A 16,275-nucleotide genomic window follows, 5' to 3' on the forward strand; every position below is an offset into this window, starting at 1 on the left:
ATTAATTTAATAATTAAATAATTTAATTTTTAATTATTTAAATCTTTCTTTCTTTAATGTCGTTTCTTTTCCTTCCTTCTCTACCTCTGCCAAGGTCAGGATTGAGATGGAATTTCATGTTCAGGCTAAAACCTCCATCTTGCTTTATATCTATCGCTATATTCCAAAATTTTCAACTCTAAGTTTTACACCCTGTGATATCACACACTTCTATTCAAACTCCACACCCAATCCCAGATAGAACAATCCCAGTTCTATCAATCAATTTTGGAAGCTTCTCCACAGCCTCAGGTCAATGCAGTGTTCTCCTGGGGGTTAGTGCCTGTCAGCACAGAAAGTCTGGAATTCTCAGCATCCAGAACTCCCAACATCTCCCCAAAGGAGAAAAGGCCATGAACAGGCAATTTAGGTGATTTGGTTCTACCTGCAGGGCAGGTGTTGGATCCCACTCCTAAGGGCAGCACCTGAGCCAATTTGTTCCCTTTAAACAGCTCTGGAAGAGGAGTCAGGAATTCTCCCAGGAGTTCCAGGAGAGAACTGGGCTATGCTAAAACTGAGGTTATCCAAAAACTGATTTTCCAGAATTGCTTCCCCTCCTGAATCCATCTGAAAGTGGCAAAAGAGGGGAAAACCAGCAGGAGAGGGATTCTTCCTTCTGGAAAAGGCAGAGCTGGAGGTGGGGGGAGATTTTGTAAAACACATTTCCTCATTTCCACCATTCCTATTTCCTAGGGGAACCCCTGTCCCAGCTCTTCTCAGCTCTTCCACACCAGCCACTCCTGCTTGGTTCAGGGTGATACCCTGATTTATCCTGAAATTGTAATTTTAAATTGTAATTTATCCTGGAATTTGATTTCCAGCCCTCTGCCCTGCTCAGAGCCAGCTGCCAGGATTGAGGCAGAGCTGGCTTTCCCCACAACCATGATTTTATAGGAAAATACTCTTTTAATCTGAATTTATTCCCTTATCAGACCCAGCTTTGATTCCCAGACCCTGCTTTGAGGACACACAGAGAGATTTTTGCTGGAGAATAAAAAACCTAAGTGGGATAAGCAGGAATTTTCTGGTGTAAGATAGAGTTAACTCAAACCCCAGTGGTACCTGCAGGATTTCAGTGGTGAGGGGTTATCTCAGCCCATGATTCCTGTTTCTGCTTGGGGGGCTCTGATCAGTTGTTCTGGATTTTTTTCAAACACAAACCCCAAGGCTGAGCGTAGATTTCTTTGCAGGGAAGCAGATGGAGCTCCAGGGACTCTTTTACAGATAAAAAACACTGGAGAAAGAGGGAGGAATGCACTGAACAGATTTAAAACTCTCTATTTTTTTAAAATAAGTGAGGAATGACACCTGCATTTCCCCATGGACAGCACCACAAGAGGGAGACTCACTCCTGCAGCAAGCCTGGCAGTGCCCTTGGCACAGCTGCTGTCCCAATCCACCACCCCCAGTTTGGGCTCCAAATCCCTCCCTTCCCACCTTTCCCCCCCTTGCTGAGGAGCCCAGTGAGAGTAACAAAATGATTTATTTCATTCCCTCCTGGGGCAAAGCTCAGTTCTGTCCAGAAAAGGTAAAAAAACCTCTGGAGTTGGCAGAGCAGCAGATGCAGGTGCTGTGGGGAGGGAAATCCCAGGAGCTGGGTGAGCTGCACCAGGTCCTTTGGTCAGGGCAGGGCTTTGAGCTTTTGGGGGGTTTCTCCCTCTTTTTCAAATATCCTTGATGACCTCCTCCAGCTCCTCCTTTGTGTACATGTGGAATTTCATGCCAGGCTCCACCGTGGCAAGCTGCAAGAGAAGGAACAAGGGGTTAAATGTGGCAGAGGAGAGCAGGGAGCAGCTGTTCCTTGTGCTGATCTGCCAGGCCAGCAGGATCATTCCAGCTCCATGGTGCCCTAAAATAGCTGCCTGCTGCACAAATAGCTTTGCATTGACTCAGCCTCCTCAAGAGGAGCAGCAGCAGGGAATTTTAGTGGGAACAGCTCCCACTCCATGGGGGAAAAACCTGCAAAAACCTCCCAGGAGAGAATTCCTGCCCCTGTAAAGGATTCTGCTCCACTAGGAAAATAGGGCACAAATTCTGTCTGTGATGAAACTGAGGCAGAGATCCCAAAGGAAAAGAGGGACAGCACAGAGTCAGAGTCAGAAAAGCCATCAAACCCCTCCAGGAGAGAATTTCTGCCTCTGCAAAGGATTCTGCTCCCTCAGGAACCAAGGGGACAAATCCTGGCCTGTGTGGGAGCTGAGGGGACTCAGAAAAACTGGGGAAACTGAGGCAGAGAAACTGAGGGAGGGATCTCTAAGGAAAAGAGGGACAGCACAGAGTCAGAGTCAGAAAAGCCATCAAACCCCTCCAGGAGAGAATTCCTGCCTCTGCAAAGGATTCTGCTCCTCCAGAAACCAAGGGGACAAATCCTGTCTAGGAGCTGAGGGAACTCAGGGAAACTGAGGCAGGGATCTCTAAGGAAAAGAGGGACAGCACAGAGTCAGGAAAAGCCATCAAGGAGGGAATTCCTTTCTCTCCAAAGGATTCTGCTTCTCCAGGAACCAATCCTGGCCTGTCTGGGAGCTGAGGGGGCTCAGAAAAACTGGGAAACTGAGGCAGAGATCTCTAAGGAAAAGAGGGACAGCTCAGAGTCAGGAAAAGCCATCAAAAACATTCCAGAGAGAATTCCTTCCTCTGCAAAGGAGTCTGCTCCTCCAGGAACCAGAGAGACAAATGTTTCTCTAAGGAAAAGAGGAACAGCACAGAGTCAGAGTCAGGAAAAGCCATCAAAAACCTCCCAGGAGAGAATTCCTGCCTCTGCAAAGGATTCTGCTCCTCCAGGAGCCAAGAGGACAAATCCTGACCTGTGTGGGAGCTGAGGGGGTTCAGAAAAGCTGGGAAACTGAGGCAGAGAAACTGAGGGAGGGGTCTCTAAGGAAAACAAAGGCAGCACAGAGTCAGGGCAGACAGAAACATTCCAGAGGCAGCACCAGGGATGAGTGACAGTTGAATGAAAGCCTGAAGGAGAAACACGAGCAGAAATATTCACAGCTGGCTCAGGGATGGGAGCCCAAAGCAGGCACAGCTGTGCCAGTGGAAATGCCAGGGCTCCAGAGAGAGCTGGGATGGCATAGAATGAGCTGGGATATCCCATAATAGGCTGGGATGGGGCAGGACAGTGTGGTGGTGTTTGCAGAGGTCCCAGGATGAGGGAAGAGATGAGAATCTTGACTCCATGTTTCAGAAGGCTGATTTATTATTTTATTATATATATATATATCATATTAAATATAATATAATATATACAATAAAATAATAAATATAGTATATTAAATAAATATAGTATATTAATTAATTAAATAATATAAAATAAAATTATTATATAAAATAATATCTAAACATAATACATATAATAATATACCATTTTCTTCAAAAGAAAATTACATTAAAACTATGCTAAAGAACAGAAGAAAGGATTTCATCAAAAGGCCAGGAAGGAATGGAAAATAATAAAATCTTGTGGCTGCTCACAGCTTTGACACAGGTGGCTGTCGTTGGTCATCAAGTAAAAACACTTTCACAGGCTGGGTAAACAATTCTCTAAATCACATTCCAAAGCAGCAAAACATGGAGAAGCTGAAGCTTTTTCATAAAAATTTTCATAAAATATGTCTGTGACAGGACAGGGCTTGGATGGGAGTAGGGATGGGATGGGATGGGATGGGATGGGATGGGATGGGATGGGATGGGATGGGAGTAGGGATGGGATGGGAGCAGGGATCAGGGCTGGGAGCAGGGATCAGGGCTGGGATGGGAGCAGGGATCAGGGCTGGGACACCCCTGAACTCAGGCACTGGGCACATGGTTTGGCTTCAGGATCAAAGTATGGATGCAACCAAAAACCTGAAGGAAAGTTCTGGAGCATCCCAGCAGATCCCAGAGCTTTCCCAGAGTGATTTCTCACAATCTCCCCCTTCACCAGCACAAGGAACCCCTGATCCAGGGCAGGCAGGTACCATGAGGTGTTTTCCAGGTGTTTTTCCCCACACTCAGCCTGAGAGCTGCTGCCAGCCCAGGTTTCACCCAGACCTCTCAGACAAGGTGGAGACTCTTGGAGATGCCACTTTGTGCCCCTCAATCATGGAGTAGTTTGAAAGGGACCTCAAAGCCCATCCAGTGCCACCCCAGGGACACCTCCCATCATCCCAGGGGGCTGGGATGACTGAGCAGTCAGTCATGAGTTATTATTCATTCTTGTTAAACCTTCTGTCTGTATCCTTTCTCTATTCTTTAGTATAGTTTTAGTATAGCATTCTTTAATATAATATAATGATATTTATAATCATAAAATTATTTATAAACAGCCCTGTCCAGCCTGGACTTGGACATTTCCAGGGATCCAGGGGCAGCCCCAGCTGCTGTGGGCACCAAAACACCCTGGACTGATCCTGGGCCCAACCAGAGCCAGATTTATGCACCAAAATCAGCTCTAAATACCAAAAAACCCTTAATGAACACTACAACCAGCAGAGACACCAATTCCTTTGCTTCTCCACACCTGTCCCTCACCTTCTCCCCATCAAAGCTTCACCATTCCCTGACAGGCTTCACAGGGAAGTCATTAATCTAAAGTTGTCAAGTCCTTTCAGGCTCCTGACCTTTGCCACCAATGGATTTAACTCTTGCACAGCCACACTTTCCCTCTTCTCTTTGTTCCTGGATGGAAAATGCCACAGCAGCACGGCCAGAGCCAAGGAATGGGAGAGGCACACACTTCTAGGAAGCAAAGAGCTCTTCAGGTGGCACATTTTCAGCCAGGGGGTGCCTTGAGTCAATAGAAACCTTTTAATCCTCAGCACATTCCTGCTGTCCTTCCCCCCTGCACCATGCCACCCCACTGCAGGGCTGTGCCAAGCACAGTTAAGCCCTGTTAAACAGGGACATGACATCAGGATACTGTACACATTCCTCTGCCTGCACTGTACCAGGAAAAAATGTATGGCCAAGGGCTGGGAGAGCACCTGGGGAGGAGATTCCAGCCCCAAGGAATGATTTTGGGACAGAGTATCCAAGTTTCCATGTGCTGTTGGCCTTCCCCTCCAAAGGAAGTTGAATCCCATCAGGAATGGTCCCCCCACAGCAAAATTTAACACAAAAATGGGGTGAATAGCTTGGGGCTGTTTGGGAAAAGGTTTCCCAGCACTCAGAGGGAAGGAAGGGGAGGAGAGAGCAGCTCAGGAGCTGGAATGCCACACTTTGCAAAGGTCTGGTGTCTCATAACCCACCCAAAATAGAAGCAAACTCTATACACCAGCCTGGCTTCTCACCTCCCTCTTACCCCACCCAGTGCACGGGGTTTGGAGCTTTCCCACCCAAAAAGGAGCCTGAGGAGCAGCTCTGGGGGTCTGTGGGTGCTGCCTGCCCCCAGGGCACAGGGCACAGCCATTCCTGGAGGATCCTTGCTGCTCCCACTGCCCAGGGGATTTTTGGCACTGCCCCAGGACCAATATAGCAGCCCAGGAGCTGGGTGATTTTCATTCCTTCTAATATTACAAGCAGCAAGGCAAAAAAGAATGGTTGGATGCAGGGGAAGCAGTCTGGGTGGCATGTTGGGTTCTGCTGACTGGAGAAGGTCAGAGAATCCCTTCTACTCATCCTGGATCTCTGAAAAATCCTCTTGGCCCAGGATTCTTCTCCTGGGAAGCTGAGAAGCCTCAGAGAGAAATGAAAACAATAATTATCTGATTGCTGCTCCTGTGTTTGCTGCTCTGGAATGTGGTTTGGACACTGTTTATCAACTGATTATTGTTTGATTGGTTTCATGTGAATTGTTTTTAATTAATAACCAATCACCATCAGCTGTGTCAAACTGAGGAGTCAGTCATGAGTTTTTATTATTCATTCTTGTTAAACCTTCTGTCTGTATCCTTTCTCTATTCTTTAGTATAGTTTTAGTATAGCATTCTTTAATATAATATGATATTTATAATCATAAAATTATTTACAATCATAAAATAATCAATTAGCCTTCTAAGAACATGGAGTCAGGCTCATCTCATCCTGAGGAGGTGCAAATACCACATGGACCAGCCATGAAAACAGACCAGGCTCTGCTCCTCTGGAAGGGAAAAGCTTCAACTTTTCCAGAAAGCCCCAGAGGATGTGATGAAAAGGGCAGGAACACATGCAGGACTTGGCTCAGGAAGCCCTGAGCTCCCCCATTCCTTGCTCCAGGGGCAATCCTGACTCCAGCAGGACTCACCTCAATGTTGGTGGCATTTAGCTTCTCCTCCATGACCTGCTTCAGGATGACCAGGGAAGATTTGATGGCTTCCTTTAATGTCATGGACTGCAAAACAAATGGCTGATGGATGACAAGCTGCAGGCTCAGCCCCTGGCCCTCCCCTCTCCCAAATCCCCTGAGCCAGGCAGCCAAAGGAGCAGCTTAGCAAGGGATCTGCAGCATCCCTGGGAGCCTGGAGCAGGCAAGGCAGGGATATCCACAGGGACAGTGAAATCCTGCCTTTGTGAGGTTTAAAAATGGTTCATTTGGGCACACAAATCTGGTAAATTTAAAATGGTTTATCTGGGATAGGAGGGGCTGTTTCTCTTCACCAATTCCCTCTCAAAAAGCCAGATTCCCTCCAGGCAAAATCCTCCATGCTGCATTTAATCTGCTAAATCCCAGGCATCCCTAGAGCCAAAGGGATGTGCAGCACAGCTGTGTTTCACTAACTCTGCACTTGAAAAAGGGGTGACAATCCAGAGAGTCCAGGATTTTGGTAATTTGGAGAATTCTAGTGAACAAATGAGTCTTCCCAGCCACCACCACTAATTGTGCTTTTCATCAGGGTTTGGTTTCTTACCACCCAAAATGGGCAATTCTCTCATCATGGGGGAAAAAAATCCTATTTAATATCAAACATGAGCAGAACTTCCAGCACAAGAGCTGCTCCCTTCTCTGAAGGTGCTGCTGTGAGCTCAGGATGCTTCCAGCTGTACCCACACAGAGCCTGATGCTGACAGCAGCACCCAGAGCTCAGGTTTTATTTACAGAGAACTTCCTGACATGGCCTTAATTATCTCACAGGCAGAGAGCAGCTGCTGGTAGCAGCTCTCAGTAGTAGAGATCCTCAGCACCTACTCACAGAGTGATCCCGCTCTGAGCAGCTCAGGCCCCTCCTCTCCAACCCAGCCCTAAATCCTCACTGGGGAGGGAATGAGGGGATCCTGGGAGGTGGTGAGGTACCCCAGACCCACAGAGGTGACCCCCAACTCCAAATGCAGCCCTTACCTTGTGGTAAACCTCCTGCAGGGAGCTCTGGGCTCCCTCAGAGGCGGAGCCGATGGCTCTGGCATCGCACTGCACGAACGTCCCTGAGGGATCCATGTGGAACCTGTGGGGACATGGGGTCACTGCCTGCACCCCATCTGCACCCCATCCCACCCCAGGGCACCCCAGGGACTCTCCCACCAACCCCCAGAGTTCCCTGAACAGCTGGAGCTGGGATTCATTCCCAAGAGCTTCTGAGCTCTTTCCTCAGAGAACCATTTCCCTTTGGATTCCTCATCTTATCCTCATTTTTTTAAAATAAATTCAGCAAGTTTTTTTCCCTGACTGGTCTGGCTCTGCCAAGCCTTTCCCACTTCCAGTGGGGCCATTTGAAGCACTGAGTTCAGGTTACAGCTGCTCCAACACCTCCCCCAAGGAATGTCACATGGATTAAGTTACTGGTGGCTCTGCCGGTCCTTTAGGGAAAGGTACAAATACACTCAAGATAAGGAGAGCTTTAACACTTCCCTCCTCCCCTGGAAACCACATTTTTCATTAAAAAAGGCAAGGTTTTGGGGCAAATATGATGATTTTCCATGCCAAACAAGCAGGTGGGGCTCTGGAAAGCGTTTAACAGGATTAACAAACTTATCAGGGACATAATGGGATAAACCCAAGGAAAATCCAAGAATCGAGTCCTTAAAACAGCCTGGGAATTTTGCAGTGGAGGTTTGGTCTTTTCCCTGGATTAAGAGCAGAACTCACAGCTGGGGTCCCTTCTCATCCACCCCTCCGAAGAGCAGAGCGACACCGAACGGGCGGGACTGCAGGACAGAGGAAGGAATGCGTCAGACAAGGGGGGGACAGGGGGGTTCCCCAGCACCCCCCAATTCCTCCCAATCCCACCATGGCTCCTGGGTCAGCATCTTCCTCCCCAAACTGCAGGGCCAGGTTGGACACAGCCTGTGTGACACTCTCCACTGTCATGGTCTCGTTGTAGGTGAACCAGTGATTCTGCAGGAAAATCCAAATAAAAATTCCCATTAGCCCCATGTGCCCAAAATATCCCACCCCTGCATGGCTGAGGAGGGGGGACACAAGGATAAATTCCCTGTGGAACTCAGGGCACAGCCAGCTCCCCCATGGAAGCATCAGGGAGAGTGGGATGTACAAAAATCCACAGAAAATTGGATACCAAGGCTTGGGGTGCCAAGAGGGAAATGCAAGGCTGAAGGGATTTATCCCAATATCTGCTTTGGAAAGAATGTCTTACAGCTCTCCAGAGCATGGAAAAGTGCTGATAGGCAGGAGAAAAACCCAGGAAAATCCTTTGCAGCAGCACAGATTTGTACCTGGGACCTCCAAGCACCTGATGCATCCAGGAAATTTAAGGGGATAAAAAGAAAACCAATATATCCAATATTTTACCAGAACACTCAGACAGTCCCTACACTCCCAACAAGCCTCCAGCTCCCCACCAGCTTCTCTGATGGAATGATCTTCCCTTTCCCAGGATTTCCAGGAGTTCCTGGGATTTGTGCTGCTAATTTAAGAACAGAGATGTCAGATCTTACCTGAGTCTCCACTCTGGCCTTGTCAATTAAAGTCTTTGCATCAGCTATTAGGCCACTCATGGCACATCCTGCAAGGGAAAGGACAACCAGGAATCATTCCTGTCCCATTCCTGAGTCATTCCATCCATTATTTGGGATGTGTTTTCCTCCGAAATGCCCAAAACCACCAAGGGCTGCAGGGAGGAGCTGGTCCCTGAGTGGGAAGGTGGGGAAGGGATTTGTCCCCCTGTGCTGGGCACTGCTGAGGCCACACCTGGGAACAGTTCTGGGTTTCTCACAAGAAGGACAATGAGGAGCTGGAGCATGTACAGAGAGGGGAACAGGGCTGGGGAAGGGACTGGAGCACCAGGAATGGCTGAGGGAGCTGGGAAAGGGGCTCAGCCTGGAGAAAAGGAGGCTCAGGGGGAATTTCTTGCTGTGCACAACTCCTGACAGGAGGGGACAGCTGGGGGGTCAGGCTCTGCTCCCAGGACAAGATGGAACAGCCCCAGGCTGCACCAGGGCAGGCTCAGGTCAGATATTACATTATTTTTCCATGGTCAGACCCTGGCAAAGCTGCCCTGTGAACACTGGGGGAGTTCCCATCCCTGGAAGGGCTCAAAAAGTGAGGATGTGGCACTTTGGGGACATGATCAGTGGTGGCCTTGGCATGGTTGGACTCCATGACCTTAGAGGGCTTTTCCAGCCTTGAGGACTCTGTGGGATTGAACCAGATTTGCTCCAGAACAACCTGCTGGGAAGGACCCAGAGGCTGCAGGAATCCCAGCACAGATCCCATTCTGGGAGGAAGGGATTGCATCACAAGCTCTTGGGAGGAAGAAATTGGACTCTTGCCCATGGAGCAGCAACACAGGAATTTTGGAGGTTGCTCCTCCCATGCCCATGGAGCAGTGACACAGGAATTTTGGAGGTTTCCTGCCCTTCAGGGTGATATTTGGTCATGAGCTCATTGTGGGCTGCTCAGGGCATGGGTGGCACCAGTGATCCTGGAGAAACTGGCCCCAGCCAGGCCCACCACAATTCCCTGCCCTCCCAGCAGTAAATTTGGGATGAGTTTTCATAAGGAGGTTAGTGAGGAACGGGCAGTGCTTCAGCTGCCTCTTTCTGCTTCCTGGACTTCCCTTCTGCTGGCTTGGAGCCTGCAAAACCAGTGAGCAGGAGCTGGTGTGCACTGGGAGGGATGAGCATTCCTGGCAGCAACACAGCAATTTTGGAGGTTGCTCCTCCCATGCCCATGGAGCAGCAACACAGCAATTTTGGAGGTTTCCTGCCCTTCAGGGTGACATATTTGGTCATGAGCCCACTGTGGGCTACTCATGGCTCCAGGGTGGCATCAGTGGTCCTGGAGAAACTGGTTCCAGCCAAGCTCACAATTCCCTGCCCTCACAGCAGTAAATTTGGGATGAGTTTTCATGGGCAGGTTACTGAGGCAGGGGGATGGAGCTTCAGCTGCCCCTTTCTGCTTCCTGGAGCTCCTTCTGCTGCTTTGGAGCCTGCAAAACCAGTGAGCAGGAGCTGGTGTGCACTGGGAGGGATGAGCATTCCTGGCAGGGAGGGCTCATCCCAACACACAACTCCCCAGGTTGCCAAGGGATGGACTCTTCTCATAAATAATTCACAATTTAGGGGTGATCTGATGCACAGGGGTGAGTCCCTGCTCCATACCAATGTGGGAGTCGATCTCCACAATCTTCTCAATGCTGCTGGGCTCCATCAGGGGGGATGTGATCCTCTTCTCCACAGCCAGGCAAACTCCCTCTGAGGTCTGGATCCCAATGGCTGTGGAGCCAAGCTGCAAAACACCACCACAGGCTCCAGCTCACACCCATCTCACTGCTAACTCTGACTTATTTGCAGGTGTGTTAGTTTGGATTCAATTGTCACCCACACACAAACCCACTCAGGCTTGGCAAGGTGGATTTTCAAGCTTGTGGGGAGGGTGAAATCCATGGGATTCCCATGAGAACCCAGTGAGTCCCAGAAGGTCCCCCCTGAGCCTCCTTTTCCCCAGGCTGAGCCCCTTTCCCAGCTCCCTCAGCCCCTTCCCCAGCTGCACATCCTTCAAGCAACAGCACTTTGTGGAGCCTGCTGAGTGTAAAAGGCCCTGGGAATTCTCCTGTGCCAGAGGGAAAAGAGTTTTAAATTCTTTAAAACCTTCAAAGGTGAGAGAATTTCCCACATCAGTACAAATCCCTCTGCAGCTCTGGCTTGGGCACGTGGCTTTCCATAATCTCCTGTTCTCCCCTGAGTCCCAGGCAGCAATCCCACCCCAGGACTGCAGGACACCTCAGTGTCACCAGGGCCACAAGCACAGGGACAGACCCCAGGGGCTCCTGGCAGCCCTTGTCTGGATCCTGCTGTGATCCCACCTCAACTGCACCAACTCTCACCCTGAGCCCACAAATCCCTGCCTTGATCCCAACAGCCCCTACTTTGATCCTATCTTGGGCACACCAAGAGCTGCCTGGATCCCACCTTGATCCCACCAGCCCTGCCTGGATCCCACCATAGTCCTACCAATGCTCTTCTGGATTTTACCAGCCCCTAATCTGGATCTTACCAGCCCCTAATCTGCATCCTATTTAATCCCACCAGCCCCCACACTGGTCCTACTTTAACCCCACCAACTCCTAAACTCAATCCAGCCTTCATCTCACCAACAATTACCTTCATCCCACCTTGATCCCAACAGCCCTGTCTTGATCCCACCATGATCCTACCAATGCTTTTTGGATCTTACCAGCCCCTAATCTGCATCCCACTAGCCTTTATCTCAATCCTATTTAATCCCACCAATCCCTACACTGGTTCTACCTTAATCCCACCAACTCCTAAAGTCAATCCAGTCCTGATCCCACCAACAATTACCTTCATCCCACCTTGATCCTACCAATTCAGCCCCTAATCTGGATCCCACCAGCCCTTACCTCAATCATATTTAATCCCACTAACCCCTACATTGGTCCTACCTTAACCCCACCAGCTCTGCCTTGATCCCACCATGATCTTACTCATGCTTTTTGGATTCCACCAGACCCTAATATGGATTTTACCAGCCTTTACCTCAATCCTATTTAATCCCACCAAACCCCACACTGGTCCTACCTTAACCTCACCAACTCCTAAACCTGACTCGGCCTTAATCCCACCAACAATTACCTTCATCCCACCAGCCTTGCCTTGATCCTACCAAGTTTTTCTGGATCTTACCAGCCCCTAATCTGCATTTTACCAGCCCCAATCTGGATCCCACCAGCCCTTACCTCAATCCTATTTAATTCCACCAACCTCCACACTGGTCCTACCATAACCCCACCAACTCCTAAACTCAATCTAGTCTTGATCCCACCAACAATTAATTACCTTGATCGCACCATGATCCTACCAATGATTTTGTGGATTTTATCAGCCCCCAATCTGGATTTTACCAGCCCCTAATCTGGATTCTATTTAATCCCACCAACCTCCACACTGATCCTACCTTAACCCCAAACCCCACCAGCTCCTAAACTCGACCCAGCCTTGATCCCACCCACAATTACCTTGATCCCACCTTCATCCCACCCTGCTCCCACCAGCCCTGCCTGGATCCCAGCCTGCTCCCAGCCCTCCCACCCCAGGGAATTTTCTGGCACAACTGTCCCAGCTGCAGTGTGCAATGCTCCCTCCCAACACCCACTTCAAGGCATGGGGTTTAATTTTAACCCCAAGATTCCCTGGAAAGCTGCACCTACAGCCACAGGCATGGCAGGAGATCTGTTTCAATTAATCAAGCCAGCATGGCCACCAACATCCCCCTGGGAGCTTTAATTCCCAAGTCCTTGATACTTGTATTACTTTTTCTGTTACATTATTACCTTATTCTCCTTTTTAGTGCTCCAAGGAGCCAAAGGAACACAAGCAATATGAAGTCAGGACTCTTCTCCTTGATTTAAACACCTCAGAGCTTTTTTCCCTCCTCTTCTCGCCCTGTTCAAACACCTCAGAGCTTTTTCCCCCTCATCACCTGACCTTTTTTTCCAAATTTAAACTTATTGCAAATCAACACTCACATTCTGTCACTGTAACAAACAGGAATATTTATCAATTAAGGACATTTATCAATTAAGGATGTTTAATCCCCAAAGGCCATTTGGCCCTGCAAAGGTGGGTTTGCTCCTAACAATCTTCAGTTTACATTTAAATCCACCCAAGAAGTGGTTTGGGTTTGATTTGGGGATAAACAGCTTTGGATTGCATTTTTGGGGGAGTAAATCACTTGGTAGGACAGGGGAGGGAACATTCAACTGAATTTTGGGGGAAATCAATGGGTTTTGGTCCTTCCTGACCCATAAAAGAGCAGAACTGTGGGATGTTTGGCTGGAGGAAACAGACCCAGTCTGGATTAGTCCTTGTGGGTTCTTTGTTTCTTTTTCGTTTAATTTTTTTTGCGGATGGGATTGAAGGTACTTGAGATGATAGTTTGTGTTCAGATTTAGGAATTCATTGTTTCTTATCAATGTTACAGTCTCACAGCTGTGAGTTTTGTAGTTTTTCATTAGTAAGGTACAAAATGGTTAACTATCTCTTGTTGTAAGGTCTTTTAAGGTTAAACTATCTAATTAAGAAATTATACTTAAATTAATTTCTCTTGCAACTTAATAATTGATTTCTTGAAGCCTGCAGTGTGGGCTTTTCTGTTTAATTAAAAAATACCACTCAAATCTATGAAGAAGAAGGAAGAAGGTAAAGGAGAACAATTTTTTCCACTCTAAAACTTCTATTTTGCTTTATATTTATTACTATATTTTAAAACCCCAAACTTTAAGTTTTCTATTCTGTGATATTACACACTTCTAATTAACTACACCCTCATAATTCCAGTGCTATTAATCCATTTTGGAAACCTGCTTTACAGCCTCAGGTCAAATACAGTGTTCTCTTGTGGATCTGCGCCTTTCAGCACAAAAAATTTAAAATTCTCAGCATCCAGGGTTCCAACAAGTCCTGAGCAATCCCTGCATGGGGTTGGAAGGAGATTTGGAAAGGAAATTTTGAAGGAAATTTTTGAGGGAAACTCGGGAAATCTCTGAGGGAAATCTCTGAGGGGAAACTTGGGAAATCCCTGAGGGGGGAAAAATTGGGAAATCCCTGAGGGGGGAAAAATTGGGAAATCCCTGAGGGGGGAAAAATTGGGAAATCCCTGAGGGGGGAAAAATCGGGAAAATCCCTGAGGGGGAAAAAATCGGGAAAATCCTTGAGGGGGAAAAAATCGGGAAAATCCTTGAGGGGGAAAAAATCGGGAAAATCCTTGAGGGGGGGAAACTCGGGAAAATCCTTGAGGTTGGAGAAACTCGGGGAAAATCCTGAGGGGGGAAACTCGGGGAAAATCCTGAGGGGGGAAACTCGGGGAAAATCCTGAGGGGGGGAAACTCGGGAAAATCCTGAGGGGGGGGAAACTCGGGAAAATCCTGAGGGGGGGGAAACTCGGGAAATCCCTGAGGGGGAAACTTGGGAAATCCCTGAGGGGGAAACTTGGGAAATCCCTCAGGGGGAAACTTGGGAAATCCCTGAGGGGAACTCTGAAGGAAACTTTTTAAAAATACCTTTATGGCCTCGATGGCATATTCCACCTGGAAGAGCCTCCCCTCTGGAGAGAAGGTGTTCACACCCCTGCAAGAAGAACACACAGTGAGAAGGTCAGGAAACCAAAATCTTGCTCAGGGGTGAGGCCACCGGGGCACAGGTGGGGCGGGGGACACAGGGACATGTCCACAGCCCCGGGGTGGTCATGGACCCAAGGAGAGCCAGCAGGTCAAGGCACAGGTGAGAAGCAGGTGGGGTGTCCTGGAACACTTTGGAATGAAAAGGGTGAACCAGGAGCCAGACAGGTCCTGTTTGAGCATGGGATCCTGGAATCTTTGAGAGTGGAAAAGTCCTTGGAGAGTGGAAAAGCCCCTTGAGAGTGGAAAAGTTTTTTGTAATCACGGAGTCCAGCCTCTCCCCCAGCCCTGCCAAGGACACCCCGCACCCCTGTCCCCAGGTGCCACCTCCACGTGGTTTTTGAGCCATTCCAGGAATAAGGACTCCGCCACCACCTCAGGCAGTCTGTGTGAGGGCTGGACAGCCCTTTCCATGAAAATATTCCCAACATCCAAACTAAATAACCCTGGCCCAGTCTGAGGCCGTTCCTCTCCTCCTGTCCCGGTTCCCTGGAGCACAACCCGACCCCCCCCGGCTGTGCCCTCCTGTCAGGAGCTGTGCAGAGCCACAAGGTCTCCCCTGAGCCTCCTTTTCTCCCGGCTGAGCCCCTTTCCTGCTCCCTCAGCCGCTCCCGGTGCTCCGTTCCCTTCCCAGCCCCGCCGCTCCCCACCGGGTACGCTCCCATCCCCGGGTACCGCATCCCCGCACACCACGAGCTCCCCTCGCCCTCAGTCTGTCCCATCCCGGCATCCCCGGTCCCGCGGCAGGGCTCGGCAGCTCCCGGTGCGATCCCAGCGCGGGAGCCGCCGGTGGGGGCGGCCCGGACCGCTCGGGCCCAGGCCCGTGACTCAGCCGCGGCCTGGGCGGCACTCACCGGTCGTACTCGGAGCGCGTGAGGAACATGGCGACAGCAGGGCCGGGCGGTGCCGGCGGATCCCGGGGGCTCCGGAGGGGCCGGGAGGGCTCGAGGGGTCCGGGGGCACCGGGAGCGCCGCGGCCTCACCGGGGGCTGCAACGCCGCTTCCGGCCCCGAGCGGCACTTCCGCCCGCGCCGCCCGCTCATTGGACAGCGGCGCTGCGGGCCGGCCAATGGGAGCGTGGGGAGGACGGGATCAGTGCGCAAGGGAGGGGCGGGGCCGGGATTGGGCGGTGGGCGGGGCTAGCGCGCGATGGGCGTGGCCTGAGCTTCTGGGGCGTGGTCAAATCTCTAGGGCGTCGATGGGGGCGTGGTCTGAGGGGAGGGGGCTAGGCCAGAGCGGGAGCCGGGCGAGCTCTGAGGGGCGTAGTCATAGAGGGGGCGTGGTTATAGTGCCAGGGGCGGGGCCAGAGCAGCAGGGGGCGGGGCCTGCGGCGGGCACGGCGCGGTGCCGGGAGGGCTTCCCGGGAATGGGGAACCGGGACTGGGGGTTCGGGAAGGGGTCGGGGAGGCGGCACCAGGAATGGGATACTGAGAAGGGGGCACCGGCAAGAAGCTTCGGGAGGCGGTGTGGGGAAGGGGCTCCGGGACGGACGGGAATACGGGGAGGAGGTACCGGGAGGGGCTGTACGCCCCTGCTCCCCGGGCCATACCGGCACCCCGATGCCCGGTACACGGTGCCACGCCGCCAGCCTTCTTGCCGGCCCCGGTAGCGTTCCCCAGCGGAATTCCCGCCGCGTTCCAGCGCTCCCCGTTCCCGGTCCGATGCACGGCCGGACCCCCCCCGGGGGGCGCTGCGCTGCCCGGCGGGCCCGGGGGCGGCCCGGGGCAGGGGGCTGGCCCGGGCCCGG

General features: G+C 50.7%; 1 protein-coding gene across 1 annotated transcript; it reads right to left on the reverse strand.

Annotated features, from left to right (window-relative positions):
• Positions 1 to 940: 940 nt before the first annotated feature.
• PSMA5 (proteasome 20S subunit alpha 5) lies at positions 941 to 15,529 on the reverse strand. Its single transcript, XM_054290742.1, has 9 exons — positions 15,383 to 15,529; positions 14,412 to 14,478; positions 10,492 to 10,618; positions 8,827 to 8,894; positions 8,159 to 8,266; positions 8,018 to 8,076; positions 7,274 to 7,376; positions 6,242 to 6,328; positions 941 to 1,781 (listed from the first exon to the last, which is right to left on the reverse strand). Exons 1-9 carry the CDS (start codon positions 15,409 to 15,411, stop codon positions 1,704 to 1,706), a joined length of 726 nt encoding a protein of 241 aa, XP_054146717.1. The 5' UTR covers positions 15,412 to 15,529; the 3' UTR covers positions 941 to 1,703.
• Positions 15,530 to 16,275: the final 746 nt, after the last annotated feature.

This window comes from Melozone crissalis, unplaced genomic scaffold (assembly GCF_028551555.1).
Source record: "Melozone crissalis strain CALT ecotype California unplaced genomic scaffold, PUWL_Pcris_2 ptg000086l_1, whole genome shotgun sequence".
Lineage (NCBI taxonomy): Eukaryota > Metazoa > Chordata > Aves > Passeriformes > Passerellidae > Melozone > Melozone crissalis.